The 23,685-nt window shown below is 34.5% G+C and overlaps 1 protein-coding gene across 1 annotated transcript in view; it reads left to right on the forward strand.

The window, feature by feature from the left end:
- Positions 1–23,685, forward strand: part of LOC145666539 (phenoloxidase 1-like) — an 817,003-nt gene that overhangs the window by 669,532 nt on the left and 123,786 nt on the right. Inside the window, exon 9 of the mRNA XM_081733851.1 lies at positions 19,336–19,464. Within this exon, the coding sequence (XP_081589977.1) occupies positions 19,336–19,464 (129 nt within the window). The remainder of the gene's footprint in view (positions 1–19,335; positions 19,465–23,685) is intronic.

Below are 23,685 nucleotides of genomic sequence, written 5' to 3' on the forward strand. Positions count from 1 at the left end.
AAGCTCGTGTATGGAGTATGTATACAGAGAGTGGTTCTCGTACGTCTTTCGCTTGTGAACTCAAGACGAACTGAACTTTCCGCGCTTTTTGGAAACTGGTTGGGCGACAGTGGAAGATGACGTTGTCTGGTAATGACCTTGCAGGTACATGTTAAAACATGAAGACAAATACAAAGGAAAACTGCCACCTTGTCGGGTAGACATCACAGAGTGCCGACAGAGTAAGAAAACAAGTTGGCTCCGCGGTAGGTGAACACAAGACATTGTCGGCGGAGAATACAAAGAAGATTAATATCAGGGTAGGTGAACATGTTGAAATATGACCCTATGGTAATTGGTAAAAGAAAAGAAGTTTGGCGTCACGAATGCTGAACACGTGATAACCTTGTGGGTTATGAAAACACTTTAAATAGGGCTATAGCAGAAAATATATATAGATACATCATGCATCTCTTTGAGAAAGAAGAACCCTACGAAGTTAACAATGAAGCAATATCTGATGCTCAAACAGAATGTGCGAATCATCGTCAGATGAAGAATATGATTTTGAGACAATAGAATCTCCAGTGCTAACAACAGTTTCACCAATCCCACCATCGTCTCCAGTTGTATTATCAAGAACATTACGATTTTGGGGTTTATATTGTTGTTGTAATAGTCAAAAAGTGGATCGTAAATGTATAAAGCAAGCTATTGAAAAATGGGATTTCAACGTTTCATTATTATGCAACGAATGTAGAGAATGAGCTCTTCGTGATTTTGCGCATGATTGTATGAATTTACACCCAAAGTCACTGGAAACCGTGCTTGGAGTATTATAGCAAGTCCTAGTGTTGAAGAATATGTGTTTTACTTGTATGCAAACAAGCATATTATTGGAATATTAACAAGAGAAAAATTCTATGAAACATATGCGGAATTATTAAGTGATACAGACTACCTTCCGGAATTACTGGACATTTTCATAAGTAAAGAGAGACGGAAATCGGAAATTCCAGATTGAAAAAATATTCGAATGGAACTGGTGTTTTATGTGTGTTACGCAGTGATGAAAACATTAATGTGAATTGTGTATTAAAAACTACAAAAGTATACTTACGTAACAATGATCCAATTGAATGCATGTAATGCAAGTTATATCTTCCTCATGATTGTACTCATCTTCATAAACTGGAACATTTGCAACGAAGTACTTATCTCTTGTTAAAACTTTTAGTGAACTTTCTGAAGTTTTTGAACAAAAATATAGTGAAATCTCATTTATATGGTTTATGCATAAAATTTGTGACCTTTAAAAAAATACAGAATTTGTTGGGCAGATTATTCTATTTTTCATTCATCACACAAATGAAATTTCACCATGTGTAAATCAGTATATTATCTATATTCAAATTTTTAAAATGTCTGATAACGTATTTATCATTCGTGAGTTTTGTTTAACTGCATACGACGATACAATAAATTTCCATTGTTTGGTAAAATCACCAATATATTATAACTTATTATCATTAGGTTGTCAAAAACAAATTGGTTGGTTAACTTTAAAATTACACGGCTTGAAATTGAATAGCAACACTGGATATACTGTATCATGCATACGAAATCTCGTATATCAATTATGTTCAAAGAATTCAACCTTTTATTGTAAAGGTTTATAGAAATCTCTTTGGATTAAAAGAATATTTGGATTAGATAATGTCATTGATTTAGAAACAAAACATTGTCCTTCATTACGTAAAGCATGTGGAAACACATCTAATGAATATTGTGCTTTTCACACAAATATTGTAAGGAAATCAGGATGTGCATATCGTAATGCACAACAGTTGAATTATTGGTGGAAATATGAAAGATCAACAGCACTAACTAAAGCATTATCAAGATTGTAATGTTTTTTTCTTAGGAATTGTAAATACAATGCAGGGATGTGTTTTACAAATTATTGAAAATTTAAAAAAAAATATGATAAAAATAAAAAATGAAAATGTATAATAAAAATTTTTTAAAAAGTATTTGTGTTTTCTTTTTTAAAGAATTGTTTACATGCTTATAAACGATATCATCATTCTTTTTCAAATTTTTCTTATTAAACATTTAAACACTTTTGAAATGAATGAGTGCGAATAATATGATGCAAAAAGAACAAAACAGAATATCCGCACAATAGATAATTATCATGTTGATATTGATGATTATTTGTAAAGTACATGTGGTGGATACATTAATAATTGGCAGGTCAGATACTATAAGTGTATAAGGACATTGACTTAAGAATCTCTTGCATTGCTTAAAGCCAGAGTTCCGTGTAAAGAATTCTGTATACGCACATTACTTCATACGCATAGACTTCACAATCAGGAAATATGTAAAACACTTTGTTAAAATCCAGAGTCAGGTATAAGGAAGTCTTGCTACAAGGAAGACAATTGAGTCACTTACGAGGTAACTGTAACGATAGGAATTTAAAGTATTGCAAGAAATACGGAAGGTGGTTTTCGACCTGCATGTAGAGCTCGAGGAGAGCAGTCGCGACTAAACTCCCGTTTCGGAAAGATCCCGCGATTCGACATCTAAGTATCTATATGTTTTAGTGATTGTAGTCTCAACACTTCCATACCGAGACTGGAGTACTTCAACAGCAACCAGGTTAGTAGTTTCTCTTGAGATGTCTAAATTAAGCAAACGATCTTTAGCTTTAACCAAAGTCAATTAAATTAGTTTGAGTTTAAACTGTAAATCCAACACTTTATGAATGAAATAGGAAGATAGCTAGTAGCCACACTGCCCGTGCAAAGCCCTAAGTCGTTTATTAATCAAATTGTCATCAGAATCAAGAATAAATTATTTAATGATATATGTTAAGTGTATTTATTTAGCTGGTTGTCTGGTACGCTATCATCGAACCCAGATTGACCAAATTACGGTAATATTAGCATCAAATAATTAACCACGGTTATAAATCATTAACACCGAACCAGACACCACATACATTTTAGTATGTTTTGTTAAAAAGTTTCTTATTTCCCTGGGAATGTCCATAGCAAGACTGTCAAAGTAATAGCCATGTTTTTTCTCATTGATGTACACTGCTACCCAATGCGAACAAGCAGAACTAGATGTATCAAGATTAATCACAAGTGCAGCAGGAGGTTCTACCGTTACAGAAAGTCTGTCAATAGGGTAAATTCCACTAACACTTGCACCAGTCACTTTATCACTTAGTAGCACTTTTAACAATTCGCTACTATACATGATGAAGATTATTATTTCTAATCGTAGTAGATATGTAACTATCACTGTTATTCACATGTAATACAGTCATACACTGTCACATATTCACTATACAGTAATGCTTCATGAACACTGCACCTATATTGTCCGAAACGATGCTTATTATGTACACCGATGAATGTGAAAACTTAATGCAGTATACTTTGGACAGTTTATTTCTTCTAAATTTGTAACTTCTCTCTGAAGAATTTCTTGAAGAAAACACTTACTAGTTATTCCGTATGTGTATATGGTTGTAGTATTTGAACAATATGTTTGAAGTATTTCCTTAAGATGTGAATATTCTACATCGCCTTCGAGCCAGGTAATGCCATACACATTCTCACCTAGATATTTGTTAGTAGTTATGATCGGCTCAGCTAACTTATTTAAAGGAAATGGTGGTTTAAAAATCCAATTTTGGAGAAAGGGAACGTCAGGATTTACAATGGCTTGCTCCTTTACAATAAACTCATCTTCGTTATCGTGATACACCGAGAAGTGGACAACTCTCATCGTACTCAACTGAATAAATTAGAAGGTGTTATCAGTATAAATATTTCTATCTTTGTCTACTTGTGCTAAAGAATCGAATTGTGCATACACAATGCATGTAACAGGTTCAATTAAAGTTTCTGAAAATGATATTTTTAAATTTACAGGGGAATCCCGTACTACATCCAAAGTGTTATCATCTAAAGTTCCTGTTGAAGATAAAATAAAAGCATACAGAGCATATCCGTTTGGATACTCATCAAGAGTAACAGTATGTGAATAATTTAATAATATGTACCAGTACATGAAATCAAAGTATAGACTGTAGAATCGTTATTCAAACCAGGGGTGAAGGGGTTGGGAGGAAATGATTTTGAGCCGATTTGTAATTGAAGTTTGTTAACGTTACAATTTCGAAATTCAAAGGCATTAAGATGTGATTTCCCATTGAAGGCTGTACTGGAGATGAAACCAAAAACCAGGCCTTTAGGAACATCACCCAAGAAGAGCTTATCAATGTTGTAAGACTTTACTTGTGCAGGTATAGTATAAGACCTTGCCCCCACTCTCGTCAGAGGTAACTTGGCCGTTTCCGAACCCATTCATGTATTTGATTGCATAGCTAAATCTGCAGCTACATCAATACGTCGTACATGAAGAATAACATCCTCAAGTGCAACTTTATAACTTGTATTTTCAGGAGACATTAAGCAAAAACTATCTTTACTACGGTGTAGTTTTACACGTAAACTTACTTTGTTAGGAAGCATACGATCTAAACTTACAATATCAGTATGAAGACTTCTATACATTTCAAAACATTTACTATTTTTCACCTTATTAGCACGTTTTTGAAAACCAGCATTTGTATGATCTAATTTATTAAAATGTTTTGCAGTATCTTTATGCCACATGGCGCATGCTAAATGTATTTCAGAAGCATCATAAGAATAATTTAATAATGTTTCAATGTACGAACGATAAGGATTAGATGCTGACGAAGAACTAATTAATTTATCATTTAACGAAATATCATTTGACTAAATAAAGAATGTAAAAAATATTAACTGGTGCAACAGTATCATCTTCAGTTAAAGTTGTACCATCAGCTTTTGTAATTTTACAGTATACATAAAAATATAGATATGGAAGATGAATAAATTCCTCTGTTTCTCCCGGAATAACATATTCAGTACGTCCTTCTGAGATTAATGTAGAAATAGGACGATATTCAGCATTTGTAGTTGCTTCAATAGCTGTTTGTGTCATTGGTATAAAAATCAACCAAATTCATTGGTACAACATTGAAAAATATTTGAATTTAGGAGCGTCATTATTAAAAGATGTGTATATGTTTACGTTTTGTTGGTGGTCCAAACTTTACAATTGCAGGAGCTTTCCTCTTGCGTAACCGTCTCTTGCCGTTAAAAATTAGCAACTGCCCGATTTTATTAATTGCTATTGTCTTTAAACTATCATCAGCTTCTTTTACACGCGCACGAACAGATTCTTTACATGGTCGATTTTCTAATACATCACCCGCAACTTGCATACTGTTTTTTAATGCCTGGCGTCCTACAGTTTTTGCACCTTGTTTAAGAAATGGTAAGGCAAACGGAAAAATCCTTTAAAGAAACTACTTATACCAAGTCCCTTTTGATATACAGGTGTTAAAAATTTGGTATTCCACGTCCACGGTGATAAGTAATACATCTTGCTCTCATCTTAACTATTATTATTTAGCAGATGTAGGAGAGCGTTTAAAACGTAATGTTACGGTCAGTGTCGCAGAACAAAATGGCAAATTTAGCCTCGCATGATGTTTTAATAGTATTTCAATTGTGCTAAAACAAAATTTTGCAAATGGCACAAAACGAATATCTTCAAAGGTGATTGTTTGAACTTTTCCGTATTTAAAATGAGAGATTGTTGCTATACGTAATAATGGTGCTTTTGTATCACCTAATAATAATTATTGTTTATCTGTATAAATAAAAATTTAATGTGGATATCCGATATCCACGTATGGTTGTTTCAATCCAAGAGATCTGATTTTTCTGATTTTTGATCTGATTTTTCAGAAAAACCTAATTGTAAAGCTAATGTAGGTGACAATGTAACTGGTTATACACCTTCAGCACATTCAACATGTACAACATTTGAAAAACTAAATCTTTTAAAAGTTGATATTGCGTTTAATTCCACTAGTAAATGCTGAATAGATGGATAATATCCAACAATTTTACTTTTCATAGAAACTGCATTTTTAAATTTGTACCATATAACATTTTCACCTTCGGCAACATTATAACAGGTTAATAGAATATGTACTTCACATACTCCAACATGCCAATTGGATTCTGATTAACGAATATTATTTTTTAATTAATTAATAAAATCTGTTGGAATATTTGTAGGATATATATCTGTTAGCATTTGAAACTGATGTAATGCAAAAACTATCATTAATACTTATAGAAATCATTTTCGTTTAAACTGAAGTGTTAAGTTTGAAGTTCCAAACCGAAATGGTAATTTTAACCCGTGTTCATCTTTTGAGTGTACTTCTATCGTATCAAAATATTTCTTTTCAACTTTAACATAATGCGGTGTATGAAACGAAACATTTTACATGACCCTGTTGTATATTATATACACTAAGCTTTCGTACTAATGGTCCTACATTTTGTTGTTGTTTTACAATATCAATGCAAACGTTAATTGCATTGGGAATCTTATAATCTAAATCACATGGAAATTTTCCACGTGTTAATATTAAATCAACATTTCTAACTTTTGTGTATACAACATTTTTGACATGAAGTGTATTTTCATTAATAAATCCAAAAATGTGTTGCAATCCTGGTGTATACCAATCATACATTGATCTTCCAATTTTAAAGAATGTTTACTGACAATTTGTTTTTATTTTGTAAATAATAAACATGCGAACATTTTCAAGAATCAACTGTAGAATAGATTCAATTGATAAATAATATCCCAGTGTTATTGGAACATGGTGGCGTTCAACTTTACAGTAGTAATTATAATTACTTCATTTTCACCAACATTATAAAAACTCAACGGAATATTAATTTGTGTTAATGCAATACCCCACTCCCCATCACATAAATCAATATGTTGTGCGAATTTACCTCGAAATGATGATGTAGTATTATTATCAAAAAGATTACTACTTGCATTTGAAGAAAGAGTAGCGTAAAAGTCGTGTGTAAATTCGAATTCACTTTGCAGGTTGAACAGAATCTGATCTAATCTACGAAGTCATACATACGAAGAAAACATCTAATCTAATTTCTGCACATCCTAACTATTTTCCATACATACATCCATATTTACGTTTCAATACTTTTTCAATGAGATGTTTTCTTCGAATTTGTAATTACTTTTTGTAATTCTTGTGAATAAAGTATTCCTTTAATTTCTTCACCATTCGAATCTTTTTAATTAGTAATTGACCGGATCTGATTTAATACATTTGACAACAATAAATATTTCTTGTGACCATTTCGGTAGATATCCTTTTTCTAATACATGATTATACTTAGTAACACGAACATAATCACCCGGACTAAATTTACAAGCTATATGCTTTTCATTCTTTTTATTTCTGTTTCCCACAATTGATTCATATTGGAATCATTTACTTGTGCAGGTGCCATTTAAATACTTGAATGGTATGAATGATTATAATTATTTACAATTTGATCTAATACATTAATATAACGATAAGTATTCTTTGCAGTAAAATAACTATACAATCTTTCAATGTACGTATAAGACGTTCTCCTAATGCGCATTTAATTTCGGAATGAACTTTACAACGACTAATTTCATATTTTTTAAACAATTGTTTTGCATGTTTATAAAATCCACCACGTAAATCTGTTTTTACGTTAACCACTGGGAACTTGAAATTTTTAAAGATTATTGCTTTTACCATTTCAGGATCTTGCTTTGTTTCTAAGGAAACACAATATGCATAACGTGAAAAAATATCAATACAACATAATATATATTTATAATTATTCTTATACTTTGCAATATTTTGCATATCTGCTAAATCAATTTGTAATGTTTCATTTGGTGCACTAACATAATACTTTTTACGTTCAAAACTTTACGAGCTAGTGCATGTAATGTATAAGCATCTTGAGAAGCTAACCATTTTTTAGTTTTCTTTTTAGATAACTTTGTTTTGCGTTATAATGTTTGTATACTTAATAAATAATCAGGATTTGAATAATCAAATAATATTTTCGATAATTTTGTCATTTTACATACTATATTCTTTCCAGTGTTTAAATATATTAGCTACTACTGCAGGACTAGGAGATTTTCTTACTTTCGAATACGTTGTCTACAACTACTACTATTACTACTATTCACTTTTGATGCTGGTGTGCTAATAGGTGTACCAATAAATTCTTTAGGAATATTAAGATCTAATAAATTTTTAAATTCACGACTACCTATAGGATTTCCTGAATATTTTCTTGTACGAATAACATCATCTACTAAATCTATAATATTTCAACCTGGTATTGTTTTTCCATGAACTCGTACTGTACCAGACTTATCCCACTGAATTTTATCAGATCTTGTCAGCTGTTTTAATAATAGATCTGTTTTCCTACGAAGTGTTTTCGGTACTGATTGTAAAATGTCTGATACAAATGGTAAAATAGAAGTATTGCTATCTTTTTTGGAAGTTGATGACGATTTTTCTTCTTCTTGAATGACAGGTAAAGTAATAGGCTTATGTGAATATAATGTATACTGTAAGTAACGATGCAAAGCTTGCTGATATAATTTCCACTTTTGTTGTACACTAAGATCACGACGTTTTAAAATGTTACTAATTTCTTCATCTAAACGTGACTGATGTGAATATATGGATTTAAGATTCGATTGAATTTCATGTGCTGCATTTTCAGGAACTAAAATCATTTTACGTAATTCTTGCATTCTTAAAGACTAAAAATACTGTTTCCTATTACTGCAAGAAGTGGTCACAAGACTAACGGTAGAAGCGAACCATATTTTTGTAGTAACAACTACTTCTTTTTCTTCAATGCAGTACGCTGCTGAGATAGAGCACGTAAGATCTTTTTGTGTCTACGTAAACGTCGCTTCTGACGAGAATTCAAAGGGATGTTTCTTTTCATTGTTTTTAGCTACTTGAGAAATTGTTCGTATTAAATCCCATTTTGTAAAATTTGCTTTCTTTTTGCACTCTTGTATTTGGACACAGCATGGAGTGTGTTGTAGTGTTGTTTCACTTTCAACATCTTGATGCAGACTTAACAAAAATTTCTGTATGCATTTCTTTTACGTTAGGGAACACATACATGATTTCATTGGGAAAATATTTGTACGTATTCGCAATGCATCGTTTGTTTGCTGTGTCAAGTCAAGTAATAAATAAGTATGAGCCACGCGTGTTACTTCTTCGAACACGCTCATGATTTCTTTACTATACCGAGGCATAATCTGCCTTACTAAATATTGTATTTGTAGTTTAATTCGTGGATTTTTAAATACTATAATATAATCTGCATTTCAACTAATATCACGTTCATGTTTTCCTTTTACAAATTAATTTTGAATAATAAATTGAAACTTTAACATCTTGGAATCAAATGAATGAATACAATAGAGACTCTGCTTTATATACACACACACTCACGCATTGATCATCGAGCTTGCATAGGAATTTTAATATTTTCACAATCTTCGATTCTTCGGAGTTTACACAGTAAACGAAACGGTTAAAAACCGCTGGTATATAAGATTAAACCTTCAAATAACTAGTTTAAATATTGAGTTTGCACAGCAAACGAAAATATGAATAAGATGAGCTTCTATAAGAAGCGTACGGACTAAAATTGCACAGCGAAGGATACAATAAAAACATAATAAATTAAAAATAAATTAAGAAAAAATAATTTAAATATTTTGATAATCGTCGATTGTTCATAGCAGACAAAAGAAACATTCAACAAGTCACATTCACTCATTCGTGGGCCTATAACCGTAAGGTACACTTGCATGTTTTCGTATAGGTTCATCGTCAATCACGTCAAGTTCGTCAATACCTTTTAGTTTTTTTGACCTCACGCTGTATTTGTTTCTCTACAGCTAAAGATACGGAACCCCGGTCTGCGGACGATGCTATTTGGGTTTTCTATTTCTGTGGACCATAATTGTCCAGACACTAATTTATAGAAACTGTCAAAGTTAATTTTCTGAGAGGTCCTATCTTTAATGTTATCCCCATAATTTTGAATATATGCCGAACAACCCCTTGGGCATTTGTTAGCCTCATTGCGTAACTTTTGGCTCCTAAACTGATAAAGGTTGTAAACTTCCAACCTTCCTGAATATCATTTGTCAGATCATACCATGCCGTAGTTAAATACCTAAGAAACGTGACCTCATCACTAACGATTTTATTCTGTGACATATCTGTGTGTTTCCTCCACTTTGCACACAATGAATTGAGGTATAGTTTCGCACATTGCCTTAATCCAAGATTCATCCTAATATTGTCATTATTTAATCGTATGCCTTCATGGGCATAATATTCATCGATATATTTTTGTTTGTCTTCTTCAGTGGTACAGTAAGCAGGAAAAGGAGAGGCTTCCTGCTTCGTCTGAAGGAAGGAATTCACATAGGTCCCGAACAGCCCACCTGAATTCCTCTCTTTAGGATCTAGAAGTTCAAATTCCTATTACTCATGTATATCGATTATTTTATAACCTTTCTGAAGAGCAAGGTGTAACTCTGGAGTACAAAATGTTCCTGTGAGAGCATACTCAGCGTCACTATGGGTACAATCATTAGTGTTTTCTTCTTCCATGCATGCGCGGCAAAGACTGAAGAGTAATCGACCTCCCGCAACATATGGTTTGATCGGAAAATAGTGGTCTTTTGAAGGCAGAATGGAAGATTTTTCTACACCGTGAATACTTCCCACATCTTAGATTGACATAGGCAATTCGCTCATCACTCGCACAACTGACGTAGGAACGAAAGACCTCCGTGCGACCACCGTTGTAACAGTTCTTATGAATAAGAAAATTAGGTAGATTAGTACGTTCTTCAATAAACCTTTGTACTTCCATATCCGTCTTTACCTTATTGTCCCAAGAACATTCCCATATTTCGTATATCTTTACACCTATACTTTTCAGGTACCTACGAGGCAACATGGTTTACTCATATCGTTTCTCCATCGTATTGTACGAGTCTTGAGCGTCGTGAAGAATAGCGTCACGGTCAAAAGGGTAACAAAGCCTACAGGCATAGAAATAGCATCCGTAAATGTCGAAAGCAGCGTTGAGTCCTTCGTTCCATCCATCGACCTTGTACTTACCAATATACTTGTCCCCATTTCTCCTAGCATGCTGGATTTCTATCCCTAATTGGAGTTTCTTATACATAAGCATCCCATAGCTTTCGTACTATACTTGGTCGTATGATGAAATCCCTACGCGGGAATGTTGGCAATAGTAGTCTCCGCTAAATGCAAAGTACAATATGTCCACATCGGAAGACTTGCAATGGTGGATGATGTGATGAAACATTGCAATCCCTCCGTTTTCTCTTCGATCATATCACTAAATTTGATGACCACGTCTGTTAATATTCTAACGTCATTCTCACAATAAGCCAGCATATCCTTCTGCAGGTTAAACTCCTCGCAACTTACCGCACGTTCTTGGTGCCAAGTTTCCAATTGTTTCTTTCTTCCGTGCTTCGCGCCTCAGGGTCATACTATTCAAGCGGAGGGTAGGGACCGACATAATTTTGATTCTCTTCAGTATTAAACAAGTATGAGAAATCTCCCTTCTTTAAATTTTGACTAAGGCATAAAGTTTTCGGTAATTCGATAATTTCACGCCGAGGAAAAGGAAAGAATCACGGAAGAAGATAGATTACCTATGCTGATATTAAAAATCTTCTCACCCTGGATTAGAACACTAGGTATGATATGCTCGTCTTCTATTAGAGTTCTAAGACAGAAGAGACCATCGTAGCGACAACCATTATGGGCAATCGCCACTATCTTCTGAAAGACAGGATGCTCTACTAACACGTGGTTAATAAAATCCGTCAATGTCTTAAAAAACGAAAGATTTCCATTATTGTCACCGCACGTTTTACAAGACTCATCGATGCTTTTCCTTATACAGGTGTGACAAACGTGATGACAACTCACCAGTACATCTTTGTGTTCCCTTTCACCGTGCTAATTCGGTGCCTTCAACATCGTCTTTACATCATAGGTGATGTACATAAACCTTTTCGTATGAACAGGTCGCTGTCTCTGAACGTAACATATGGTTTGTATCAATATGTGTACGAAGCATTGAGCAGAAATTTTCACACATGTGATCAGATTTTCGCCCCCTCTTATCAAAGATGACACCACAATCGATGCAGAGCTTTACTTTATCACATACAGATCTAGCCGCTTTATTACGCTCACATGGTTTTCAAAACACACACCCTCAGCAAACTCTCTATTGCATGCAATGCATTTAATTTTGTTGGCAGTATAATCTCGTTCGTGAGTATCTTCGCAAAAAGTACAACGAGTTTTACAATTGTGTGTACGATATCTCTCATCATAAGCTTCCAAACAATAATAACAATATTTCCGTCCCTTAAGGAAAGTCCTAATGTTACGAATTGGTTCGGAAGGCCAATAGTGTTACCTCTTTGATATAGGATAAAGATCTTATTTTCTACGGATTCTCCCGGTAACGTACTATATACTCCCGGTTATTCTTTTCATGATCCTCATAAACCACGATTTGATACTCCCTTTTCAAATATGTTTGGAAAGTGCAAAGATCGGAAAACTCACAGTCTCCTTTACTTTGAACGTTAACAACTGCAATCTTCCAGAGAACTTCTGCTTTAAAAAGCCGTGTATCGCGATCATCTCTTTAAATTATAGAAATTATATTTTGTGCCGTGGAGCTTTACTTGGCCCCAAACTATGGCCAGAGGTAGACAATAAATATTTTTATTTTCAATGCAAATTAATCGCCTTTCCAAACAGTCATAGCATTTTGAGTATTTTCCAACGGCACTCGTTGTAGTATTTCTTCCCTGGCCATGCATGCTGTCGGCTATATGGAATCGAAACTGTACTTCTTGCTCCAAAAGGAACACGTCATTCGAATTTAGTACACATCCGATTGAAGTAAGGACTCTCCTAGCAAAGAAATTGCCCTTTCTTCTCCACGGGGCATACACTGGTTTGTTGTTGGTACTATTACTACTCTCTATGTATAAGCCAATGTCATCCGAAGGGGCATGCATTGAAGATCACATGTTCCAACGCAAAATCAATTAAACTTTCGATATAAGCTTTTGGGTTATTAATATTACTTTCATCACGCACAGGTCTGGCGGCAATTTCATGGCTCGTAAGATGAAACATACGAAACCTTTGTCTGTTTTCTCTTACAATTTCGAAATTACTATCTATTTGAATATACCCGCCATTATTATTATCACTACTACTACCACTTGTACTACCACCATTAGGATTACTAGTAGTACCACCTGTACAATCATTGTTGATGTTGCCATGTCCAACCATTGTTGGAACACCGGCATATGACGGGTCAGGCTGAGGAGTGAAAAACCTTTCGTCCCCATAACAGTGTTGAAATGGATTGTATACAGGATTTTCTCCCTGGACTTGTTGCGTGGGCATAATCACAGCGTTGTCCTCATTTTGAACCAAACTCCTCATTCCTTCAACTGGTATTTCAGCGGAATTTCGAGTGTCAATCCCATCTACTTCATCTAAGAAAGCTAAATGTTCATTGGTTAATTGTTGTAAATTATTAAGACTCAAATTATGATTTTGTTGAGGGGATACGAGTATGGTACTATTTTGAGGTGAGCATGGTTACGAAATAAACCGCGTGCCGAAATCAAAAAAAGTTCGATAACTGCATCTTTTTTCCTATCCACCAGTCCTTTCCCACAATATAATAAATACAAAAGTTTTCGTTGAGCCGATTCATAAGTATCATAAGTAAGGAAAAACTCTTACACAAACAAATCTAAGACATCAGCACTGCTTACGCAGTGCTGGAAAAGCAGCGTATCATTGCCTTCAAGGCACGAAGGAGTGCATCGCATCTCTCCGACCCCCATGTCCCAGGCGCTGTAGTTTCATTATGGCTTTCCAGGTCCTGAAGACCCTCGGGTGGACGTTGAAACCGCGCACCAATTCCTGCAAATAAATTTCGTCTACCATGTTGATTTCCTCGGTGGGGCAGATAAAATCCATCTGAAAGAAATAAGACAGAAAAACTTTTTTGAGTTATCAAGTTCACTTTAATATATCAATTAATAAAGAGAGAGGCCATTCAATTATTTTCTAGCTATAGTCATATTATGATCATGTGTAGATAGAAATCAATCACTTACTTTCAAGTTATAGTTAAATAATGATCTGTAAATAGAAAGGAATCTGCTTAATTTTTGAAAAGAAATAAGTAAATATTCACTTGATATTGAGTTGTAGACTATTCTCTTAAAATATCCACTAAAAAGTCTCTCTGTTCATTAATAATGGTTAAAAACAATTCAACAAAACTTAGAATATGTATAATTTCTTTCTTTTTAAAAAAAATTACAGTAAGTGTAAGAAATATAAAATACACACCTCTCAAGCCTTAGTTAATCTTTCACAAATCCACAAAAAGAAAAATAAATGTCGACTCCGTCGCAGTACGGATGGTCAACAAGATGTCTGGCTCTCCTAATTGCGTTGCTACCGCCACACAGGGTTCAGCAATGCTTCGCTGTCTTTAATACAATACGCTTATATCAATGTCTTGTATAATTTATTTAATACTATTAAATTCTATATACTTTAATTAAAATGCGCTTAGCAGAGGATAGAGCTCGTCTTTGATCTTGCATGTACACTGCCGTGAAAGGAAATGATGGCCCCGCACGCCAAATGCAAGTTATATCATGTCCTATCATGTATTGCGCCACCACTAGTACCAGTGACACCTAGTGGCAGAATTCTAAATTAGAGATTAGTTGTTCATTGAAAGTCCGGCACGGCAGACGCGTGTGTAACACTGTTCCGTAGATTTCTATATATTTAAAGTGAGTATAGTATATTTGTATTATATATGTTTTCAATAAAGCCATAGCACATATTTACTATTTCAATCTTATTGTCATACACTAGTTAATATTAACATGTCTCCCGTGCGCTAAGTTTTCTCTCTCTCATAAAATCAAACATTAATTCAATACTCACATACATATGCATGTATGCTCTGGTGATATTAATATTCTGTTAAGGTATTGGGAATCAATACAAGTATAAGTCAACTTAAAAAATAAGCTAATTTATTGGGTTAAATAAGGGGACATAAACTCAAGTCTTTCAGTAAGGCAATGAGTATTTAGTTAGGGGGACCGTACCCACTTCATTGACGGTGGATATCTACCTCTAGCACAAATGCTGCAAACGTTTACTTTGAAATCCTAATAGCAAAAAAGACAGAGTAAATGGTCTTTGGTAAAGGAAAAGTCCACTACCAAAAGGTTACTATATAACAACACTAGGGGTAAACCCTACATCTCTCACTGCGAAACAAGAAGTGTTCGCTTTGAGGAAACCAAGTATAAAACAAATAGTGTTCAACAATGGAAAAGTCTAGGGGTATTTACTCTTAAACACACGGGGTATAGTCTCCTCTTTTTGCTGCGAAAGGGACCGTTCGCTTTGGGGAAACCAGGTATTAAAAAATAGCGTTCAATAATGGGGAAATGTAGGCGAGAATTCAGTCTTCACCATAGTTCTATAATCCTCACATCTCCTTGGGTTCGATTTCTTAGCCATTGGTATCATGATCGTTTTCAGAAAGTCTTTTGGCCATTCTCCTGTTTCATATATTTCATTGCATAGTCGAAACAATTTTTTCCTTCCCTTGTCTCCTATATTTTTAATGAATTCGATTGGTATGTTATCTATTCCGGTTCTCCTTCCTAATCTCGGATATAGCCTTTTCCAACTCATTCCGAATAATATTAAATCCTTTATCTACCTCACCTACTTCATTTTCTACTTCAACATTTAGGCTACTCGGTCTATCTTTACTCTCATATAAGTCTTCAACGTATTCTTTCCACCTTCCTATGTCCTCATTTCTCTCGCTGACTACCTTCCCATTCTTATTTTCTACTGCCATCATAAAGCACCCTTGTTTCCACCGAAATTCGATAGATTTCACCTCCTTGTACATTTCCTGATATCTCCCAACTGTTTGTAATTCTTCTATGTCCTCGCATTTTCTTTTGTAAAACTCATTGCTCGCTCTGTCTGTTTCTCTTCGTAATTTATTATTTAACTTTCTGTATATCTTTCTGCACTCTTCAGTATCAACCTGTTTCCACATCTTTCTCTCCCTCATTTTCTGCAACATCTGCTATGTAACCAAAAGTTTCTTAGCAGTTTTATGTTTACGGTAACCTACTTCTTCTTCTGCAGCCTGCTGTAAGCAACGTTTAATATGTTCCCACCGTCCGTTATTACCTGCGCCTATCCTTTCCTCGTTTGAACTTTTTTCTTCAAATTTTTGGACGAAAAGATTTCTTATTTCCTCGTTTCAACTTTACAGTATTCAACACTTTTTACCTACTTTTCTTCTGCCTACATTTTTCAGTTAAATATCTACTTCTCACAAGATTATGATAAGAGAAAATATCAGGCGCGGGAAGGGTCTTCGCGTTCTTTAAGCTATTGCGATACCTGTCCTGAATTATAACATAGTCTATCTGATATCTTCCGCCGTCTATTGGTGATTTCCATGTATATCTTCTTCTCTTGTGCTGATTGAACCAAGTGCTCCCAATTACTAGTGAATTCTCTCTACAGAAATTCACCAGTCCCTCTCCCTTTTCATTTCTTTCGCCTAAACCATATTTGCCTATGATACTACCTTCTTGTTTCTCTCCCAAAACTGCATGGAAATATCCCATTAGAATTATGCATGCACTCTTCAATAATTTCTTCTATTTTCTCATAATTTTCCTCTACTTCTTCAGTTGCATGCGTAGTCGTCGGTGCATTTGTCTGTATCACCACTAGATCCATCGTTTTCCCTTTAAGTCTTAACATCATAAATATATCATCAATAAATTATACTTTCACTCCCTTCTCCCTAAAGTGCTTTCCAAGAATTATTCCTACGCCATTATGACCGCCCTTTTCATTACCTGAGTAAAACATTCTATATCCTTCGCTGTTCAATACCCCATTATCTTCCCATCTAACTTCACAAACGCCTACCAAATCTAAATTATTTTGTTTCATTTCTTCTTTAAGATTTTCTTATTTTCCTCTCTGTAACATAGTACGTACGTTCCATGTCCCTATCCTAAACCTTTGCTCTTCCCTCTCTTTCTTTCTCTGTGTGTCTTCCCCATTATTACTTTCTCGTCCAATAGTCCTTCCAAAGCCATCCCCCTCCCGGAGATCCCAATGGCGGGATATTTTACCTCCAAAACTACATTTTGACCTGAGAAAGACCATTGTTCATATGTTCTCTTTTTGCTGCCAGCAAACTAGGGAAAATAGAGAGGTGGTTTCCCGTTGCATTCCACCCCGCAGTATCCCAGCCGTTAAATTCACTCTGACCACGCCTGGGACTAATGTCCAAGTTGCCGTACCAATCACTATGATTTCCGCCAACTTGGATACTGGAGAACTGCTACCTTGTCCCCGAACACTCTTCGTCTGGCTACTCCATTTAGACCAATTCGGTAGAAGTGGTCCTTCTGGTAGTGAACTACCACCAACACAGCTCTAAATTTCACTGTAGCACGCAATCCTCTCCACCCGACACATAAGTGTCTTCGTAAAGGTTGTGTTTATCGGGGAGGTTTTCGTAACACTTTAAATTGGTTAATATAAAGAATAAGGACATACACAGACAAGACCACATAAGTCCTGTAATGGATCAAAGTGGTCCATTACAGAGTATATATGGATTATTGTTGCTTGGATATTTACAAATGTAAAAATCACGTATCATATTCGTACGCATGTGTATAATTAAATCTGAAGTGTAAAGAACTGGAGTATGCAGAAGTGACTGGTTCAAGAAAATTTGCCGCCCCGGTCAGTGAGTAAATACGGTCCTGGTTCCTAAATATGTTATTATATTTAACTTTTATTATCAGCATTTGCATTGAGGTTAAGTGGATGAATTTTGCATCTGTTATAAATACACCTACAAATAAATTGTCATAATAAATAAGAAGATACGCTGGTTTGCAAAACGTAAGGACTAAAGTAAGTTTCGCAAGCTGTGTCACTCCCATGTAGCATTGTGGTCAGACTTGAACCATACAGAGAAAGTAGTGCTATAGCAAACAGAAAAAAAGAATACTGATTAGAAGGGCAAATATAATTCTTGTATATAGAGCCAATATAATAAACATTGAAAACATTACTATTTATGATGTCCCTCTGACATTACAAAAGAAGTAAAATGATCCTTAAAAGACTCTGTGGGCATCACGAACAGGAGATCGGTATCCTCATGGAACATTATGCCTCCTCGTACAGTAACATCGGACCACCAAAATGACCATGTTCGACAATATTCCTACGTTAACTATTTGTTCTTCCCTCGAGTCTGATGAGTCTGATAGTTATAACTATATATCTAAACGTGTTCTATGAGTCCAGAATTACTACTCAGACTGAATTTGCTCTCATCAGAGAATAGAACGGGACCCCAGTCCTAATGTTTTTGTCACTACCGCAAACTTTAACGACTATGTCCGTGTGTCAACGGAATATAACGTAATGGTCATCGGTTGAAGACGCCACACTTATGAAGTCGATGTGCCACTGTGGGGTGTGAGATAGGGCAATTTGCAGTCCTCTTTGATGTGGTTGCAATTGCAGCCGTTGCTTTACGTCGATCCCTTTTTGTCTGTTTCACAATGTGTTGGTCGTCTTCTGAAGCGAAGAACATCTCTCTTTCGAACACCATTGCCTGTGGTTCCGAATGTTTCTCATGCACGTGAAACAATGCTCTGGGCAATACCAAACTCTTGGACCACGCTCGTCACACTTCGTCCTTCTTCGAGTTTCCCGACGATTCTTCTCCGCATTAAATCACTCAAATGTCTCAGGTCTATGTTACTATGAGTAATAACATCACAATGCACTTAAAATCTCTTTGATTGACACACACTGACTCGTCCGTTTAATTCAACTGCTTCATGTTGGGGAAGCAGACATATTTGGGGCTAGGGTCTAGTTGACATCACACCATGAAACATCTTTCTTCCTATGCGCGATGGGAGAGGTCTGGCAACATGCTACTGGGTTTCCATCCATTCCCATTGACTATATAATACTAGTGTTAACTTATCTAGGTATTTCGTTCTTACATTTTGCATTCATTACAGTTTATATAGAAAATGTTTGAAATCTAATTGTTAAAACATGGTTAATTTGATTTTATTTCACAGGAAGAGCCTGGTGTAATGGGAGCAGTAGAAACTGCCATGAGAGATCCTATCTTTTACAGATGGCATACCTTCGTAGATGAAGTGTTCATGGAGCACAAGAACTTACTACCACGCTATACCCAACAGGAGGTAACTTTTAACTATAAGAACTGTGGCTGCTCTGAACTGATATACGTATTTAGATGTATATGTTCACATATATGTATCTATCTTTACAGAAACTTATCCATTATACCAGTTTTGCCTATTACATATTATAATTAAATAATAAACTAACCGCTGAGCAAAACACATTTTCTATTATGAAACTAATATCGTGCAACAGTTTGGTAAACTAAACAATTTGGCTTATCAGACACTATGATCACTAGCTGTCCACATACATGTGTGGCATGTCATACTTTATACCGATTAGACTTTGAGTTAATTCACCATATAACAATATAGAGAAGTTAAAAAAAACTCCATACTTTTATGCCCGTGAAAGGGAACAAAATAGACCCTATAGCCTGTAATTCAAAAATCCTGGTCATAAAAGAAGTTGAGTATTAATTTTGGATTACTTTCCAAGGTGTGATAAGATCACATAATCTCATTACGTCATATCCCTTGACCGACCCCCATATAATGATTCATAACGAAATAAAACATTAACAATGAGATCAAAAACCTCCTAATTTTTTTTCGTAAAAAGGCTCGAGAAATTTAAGTTGGGCTATACATACACCATCCAAGATGCAGTACTCTATCATATAAAGTAAAAAAGCGTTCATCAAAGTGTCTGACAATCTTCAAATTTTATGCCCGTAATAGGGAATGAGAAATTTTTAAGGTTAGTCTATACATAACACATCCTTAAGGTGGGCTATATGTACCTCTGATGGGTGCAGATGAGGGACATTCATGTCCTTCTATGCTCAATCATATAACAATATAAAGTAAGAAAGCATTCATCAAAGATGATAAAAGCCCGAGTTTTATACCCGTAAAAGAGATCGAAATAGACTCTAATAGCACCTAATTCACAAACCTCGGTCATAAAAGAGGGTGAGGGATTAATTTTAAATTACCCGCAAGGGTGTGGCCTAAGACCACATGACCGCATGACGTCATACCACGTGACCTAAGAGCGTATTTCCAGAGGGGCGGGGCTTAAGATTATGTGACCTCTATCAGTCAATCAGAATCGACAAAATTTTGTGACTCGGCTGCATATATGGGAAACCCTACTACTAACATAGCAGCCGGTATACAGTTTAGATACAATATTATGAGACTCACATCTGGTTTCAGTTCCAAAATTGAAAACTGAAGAATACTTATTGACGAACTGTATTCTTCACCTGTCTTGTTTTCTTCAATCCTACTTCTTGTTGGGATAGTGGAAATACACCAGGAAAACCTCTTGTGTCAGAAATAGTTTTTGCTTCCATAAATGCTGGCTGTAGGTATGAACGAATGTGATCCACTCCCCTTTTGTCAATGTTATGGAAAATAATGCCATCAACGTGTGCACTACTGTAGGCAAACACTTTACCAACGGATGTAATTTGATCTTGGAATAACAATAACGAAGAAATAATTTTCACTAAAATCCAACAAAACAATAACTCCTCTAACACCGATTGTCCCTTTCAGGTGTTTTAGATAGCCTCCTCTTGTTTTATGATATATGCGTTGGGTACAAGGAGTTCAAGCTTTAACACTACTGTTGCTATAAACTAATTGAAATTTTCAGTGACAGTTTGTAATTTTGTTCTCTCCGTATTGGCTCACTGATAATATTCAATTACATCATCTGGGTCACAGTCAACTTACTAACGAGGTGGTGCTTTAGGATTTCTACAGAAGGGCAGTGTTCGCATTGTCGGAACATACAGGCTGGATTCCAATCGTCACACAGAAATAAAATAAGTTTACTGTAGTTATAAACTAGAGCATGAAGAAGCAGAAAAGGCAACTCAATATTTTGATGCATGGTGCAGATATAGACAGCGTGGATTCCCGTATTTCCTGCCAAAATACACCACTTTGAGCGTCGAGAACAGAACTTCGAAAACCCTTGAATTGAATATATTTATCCTAAAGGAACAGTAAAAGTCATGTAAGTTGCATAGGAGAAGACTTTTCTGTTTGTACACTTCCCTGGACATGCTGACTCTATCCTTTATTCTTGGCATTTGCCTGGAAAATTCATATGTAACTTATTTTTGTATATGTGTATATAACGTTACACTTTAGCCCACAGTTCGAATATTTCTAAAATCTAGTTTACTATTTTACCAAAATTCACTTGAACACTTCATCTTGATATTATTTATAATACGTAATGAAGGAAATATTTACACCTTTTAAATAACATGCATGAAATTAATACAAAACGGATCCTTTATATCTTATATATCTGTTGCTATGGGGACCATTAACATATATCATTAAATTACTATGTTAACAGAACATCAAAACATCAATAATAATATGAGAAAGAAAATTAATTCTAGTTCTTTTTTATATTTTCTTCTTCTTCTTTTAGCTAGATTGTGCATATTTTAATAGCATATATTGCCCGTAATTACAAGTAAAGATATTAAAAATACAAGTAATAATATAAAAATACACAATATCGTTATATTATGCAACCCGAACAATACCTTTTGTTTACAATAAATAAAAAAGAATCCTGAACAGTTTGATATTCCATATTAAAAAACCTAAGTTTCTGAATGACTCTCGTATATATAAAAATTACATTTCATATAATTATATATCATATTTCTTTATATTAATATCATTTTCTTATTTATTCTAATTCTCAAAATTAATTTTATTTTAAATATTCATACAATTCAACGACGTAAATAGAAGGTACATTCAAAATACGTTATAAAAGTTATTTATTTTTAAGTCCTTTCGTGTCCATTAATACTTATCGAAAGTAAGAAGTTAACAAAATCTATATTATTTTCTCGGGCATAACTAAGAAGATTTTGTAAAAGATATTATTATGACATTCATATAATTGTTCTTTTGAACGAGAAAAGATCAAATATCGTATATATTTAAACAACATTCAAATTACAAACGAAATATCGACAATGTTTAGAACAAAACAAGATAATCAACATCGTAACAAAAACTAATTCAAATAAAGAAATTATCATATTAAGAATTAATTCAAGGATTAAATGTCATTGATGTTAACTTTAGATACAACTTCAGAAGGAACCAATGTCTTAAATAATTGCATTCATTTACTTTTAGTATATTTTGAAGAACGCCATAAATTAAGTTCACAATATTGCGTAAACCCAAACGTTTACCAGTTTTTACATTCACTAGTTCGAAAACGTTAGGATTAATTTGTTTAAAACATAAATGTGGTTTTATACGCTGGACTTTTACCATGTTAAAAATTAATATAGTTATTAGAACTTTGATAAGCATTATTCAAATTCTAAATCTTTTGTTATATATTATGAAATTCTTATCATTGATATTTATTTATATTATTTTCATAGAATTCAAATAAAAAGAAACGAAATCGTAACGGTATTTACAATGAAATAAAACAACAATCAATTGAATACGGTTTTCTCGGACGCCGTAACTTTAGTTTAAGTTACATGGCCAACGAATTCGTTCAAGTTGCATTGAAAGTCATAGACCGGAATACAGTCTTGAGCGTTATTTATTTCTACAGTTCTTTACTTCCTATTTTGAGAATTTTTACCATCTGTGAAATTTCTACAAAGTCTAATTTGAGGGAAAATAAATTTAATGACTATATGCTTCTTAAGTATAGTACGATTACTATTACTGTTGCTAGTCAAATTAGGTTCGGTTACATTACCTGTAAAATTAGGTTCAGTTCTCATCCGTTTGACTAGTGACGAAATGCCGTGTCTTCTAACAGGGCTGCACTTATTTCTTCCACAATATTCACGGTAATTTATCCTACAACGGTTTCTGTTCCATGAAGACTTGCTCTGGTCATCTGATGTATCTCTGTCCTGCTTTTTAGAAATAGCCTCATCGCTGTCCGGCGGATAACGTTTATCTGACTTCTGTCTCTTTCTGTCAATCCAATCTTCTGTTCGCCGATTATTTTGACTTCCATCTCTGTACCTCGTCCTCTTTCCTCGGAACTTATCTCTCCGCTTGCGATCATGTTCATCATCGCTGCTTCCCATGGTTAGCCTCGCAACATTATCAGAAGTAAGTTATTTGCTTCCATTTGCTTCGAGGATGTACAAACAAGGAACAGAATCAAAGCACTGTAAGTCGCTGTTTGTCTGTGAACTGTCATGTCAGTCACTGTTTGTCTGTGAACTATCACTGGATGGAGAATTG

This window comes from Thermobia domestica, chromosome 12, assembly GCF_964235325.1.
Source record: "Thermobia domestica chromosome 12, izTheDome1.hap1.1, whole genome shotgun sequence".
Lineage (NCBI taxonomy): Eukaryota > Metazoa > Arthropoda > Insecta > Zygentoma > Lepismatidae > Thermobia > Thermobia domestica.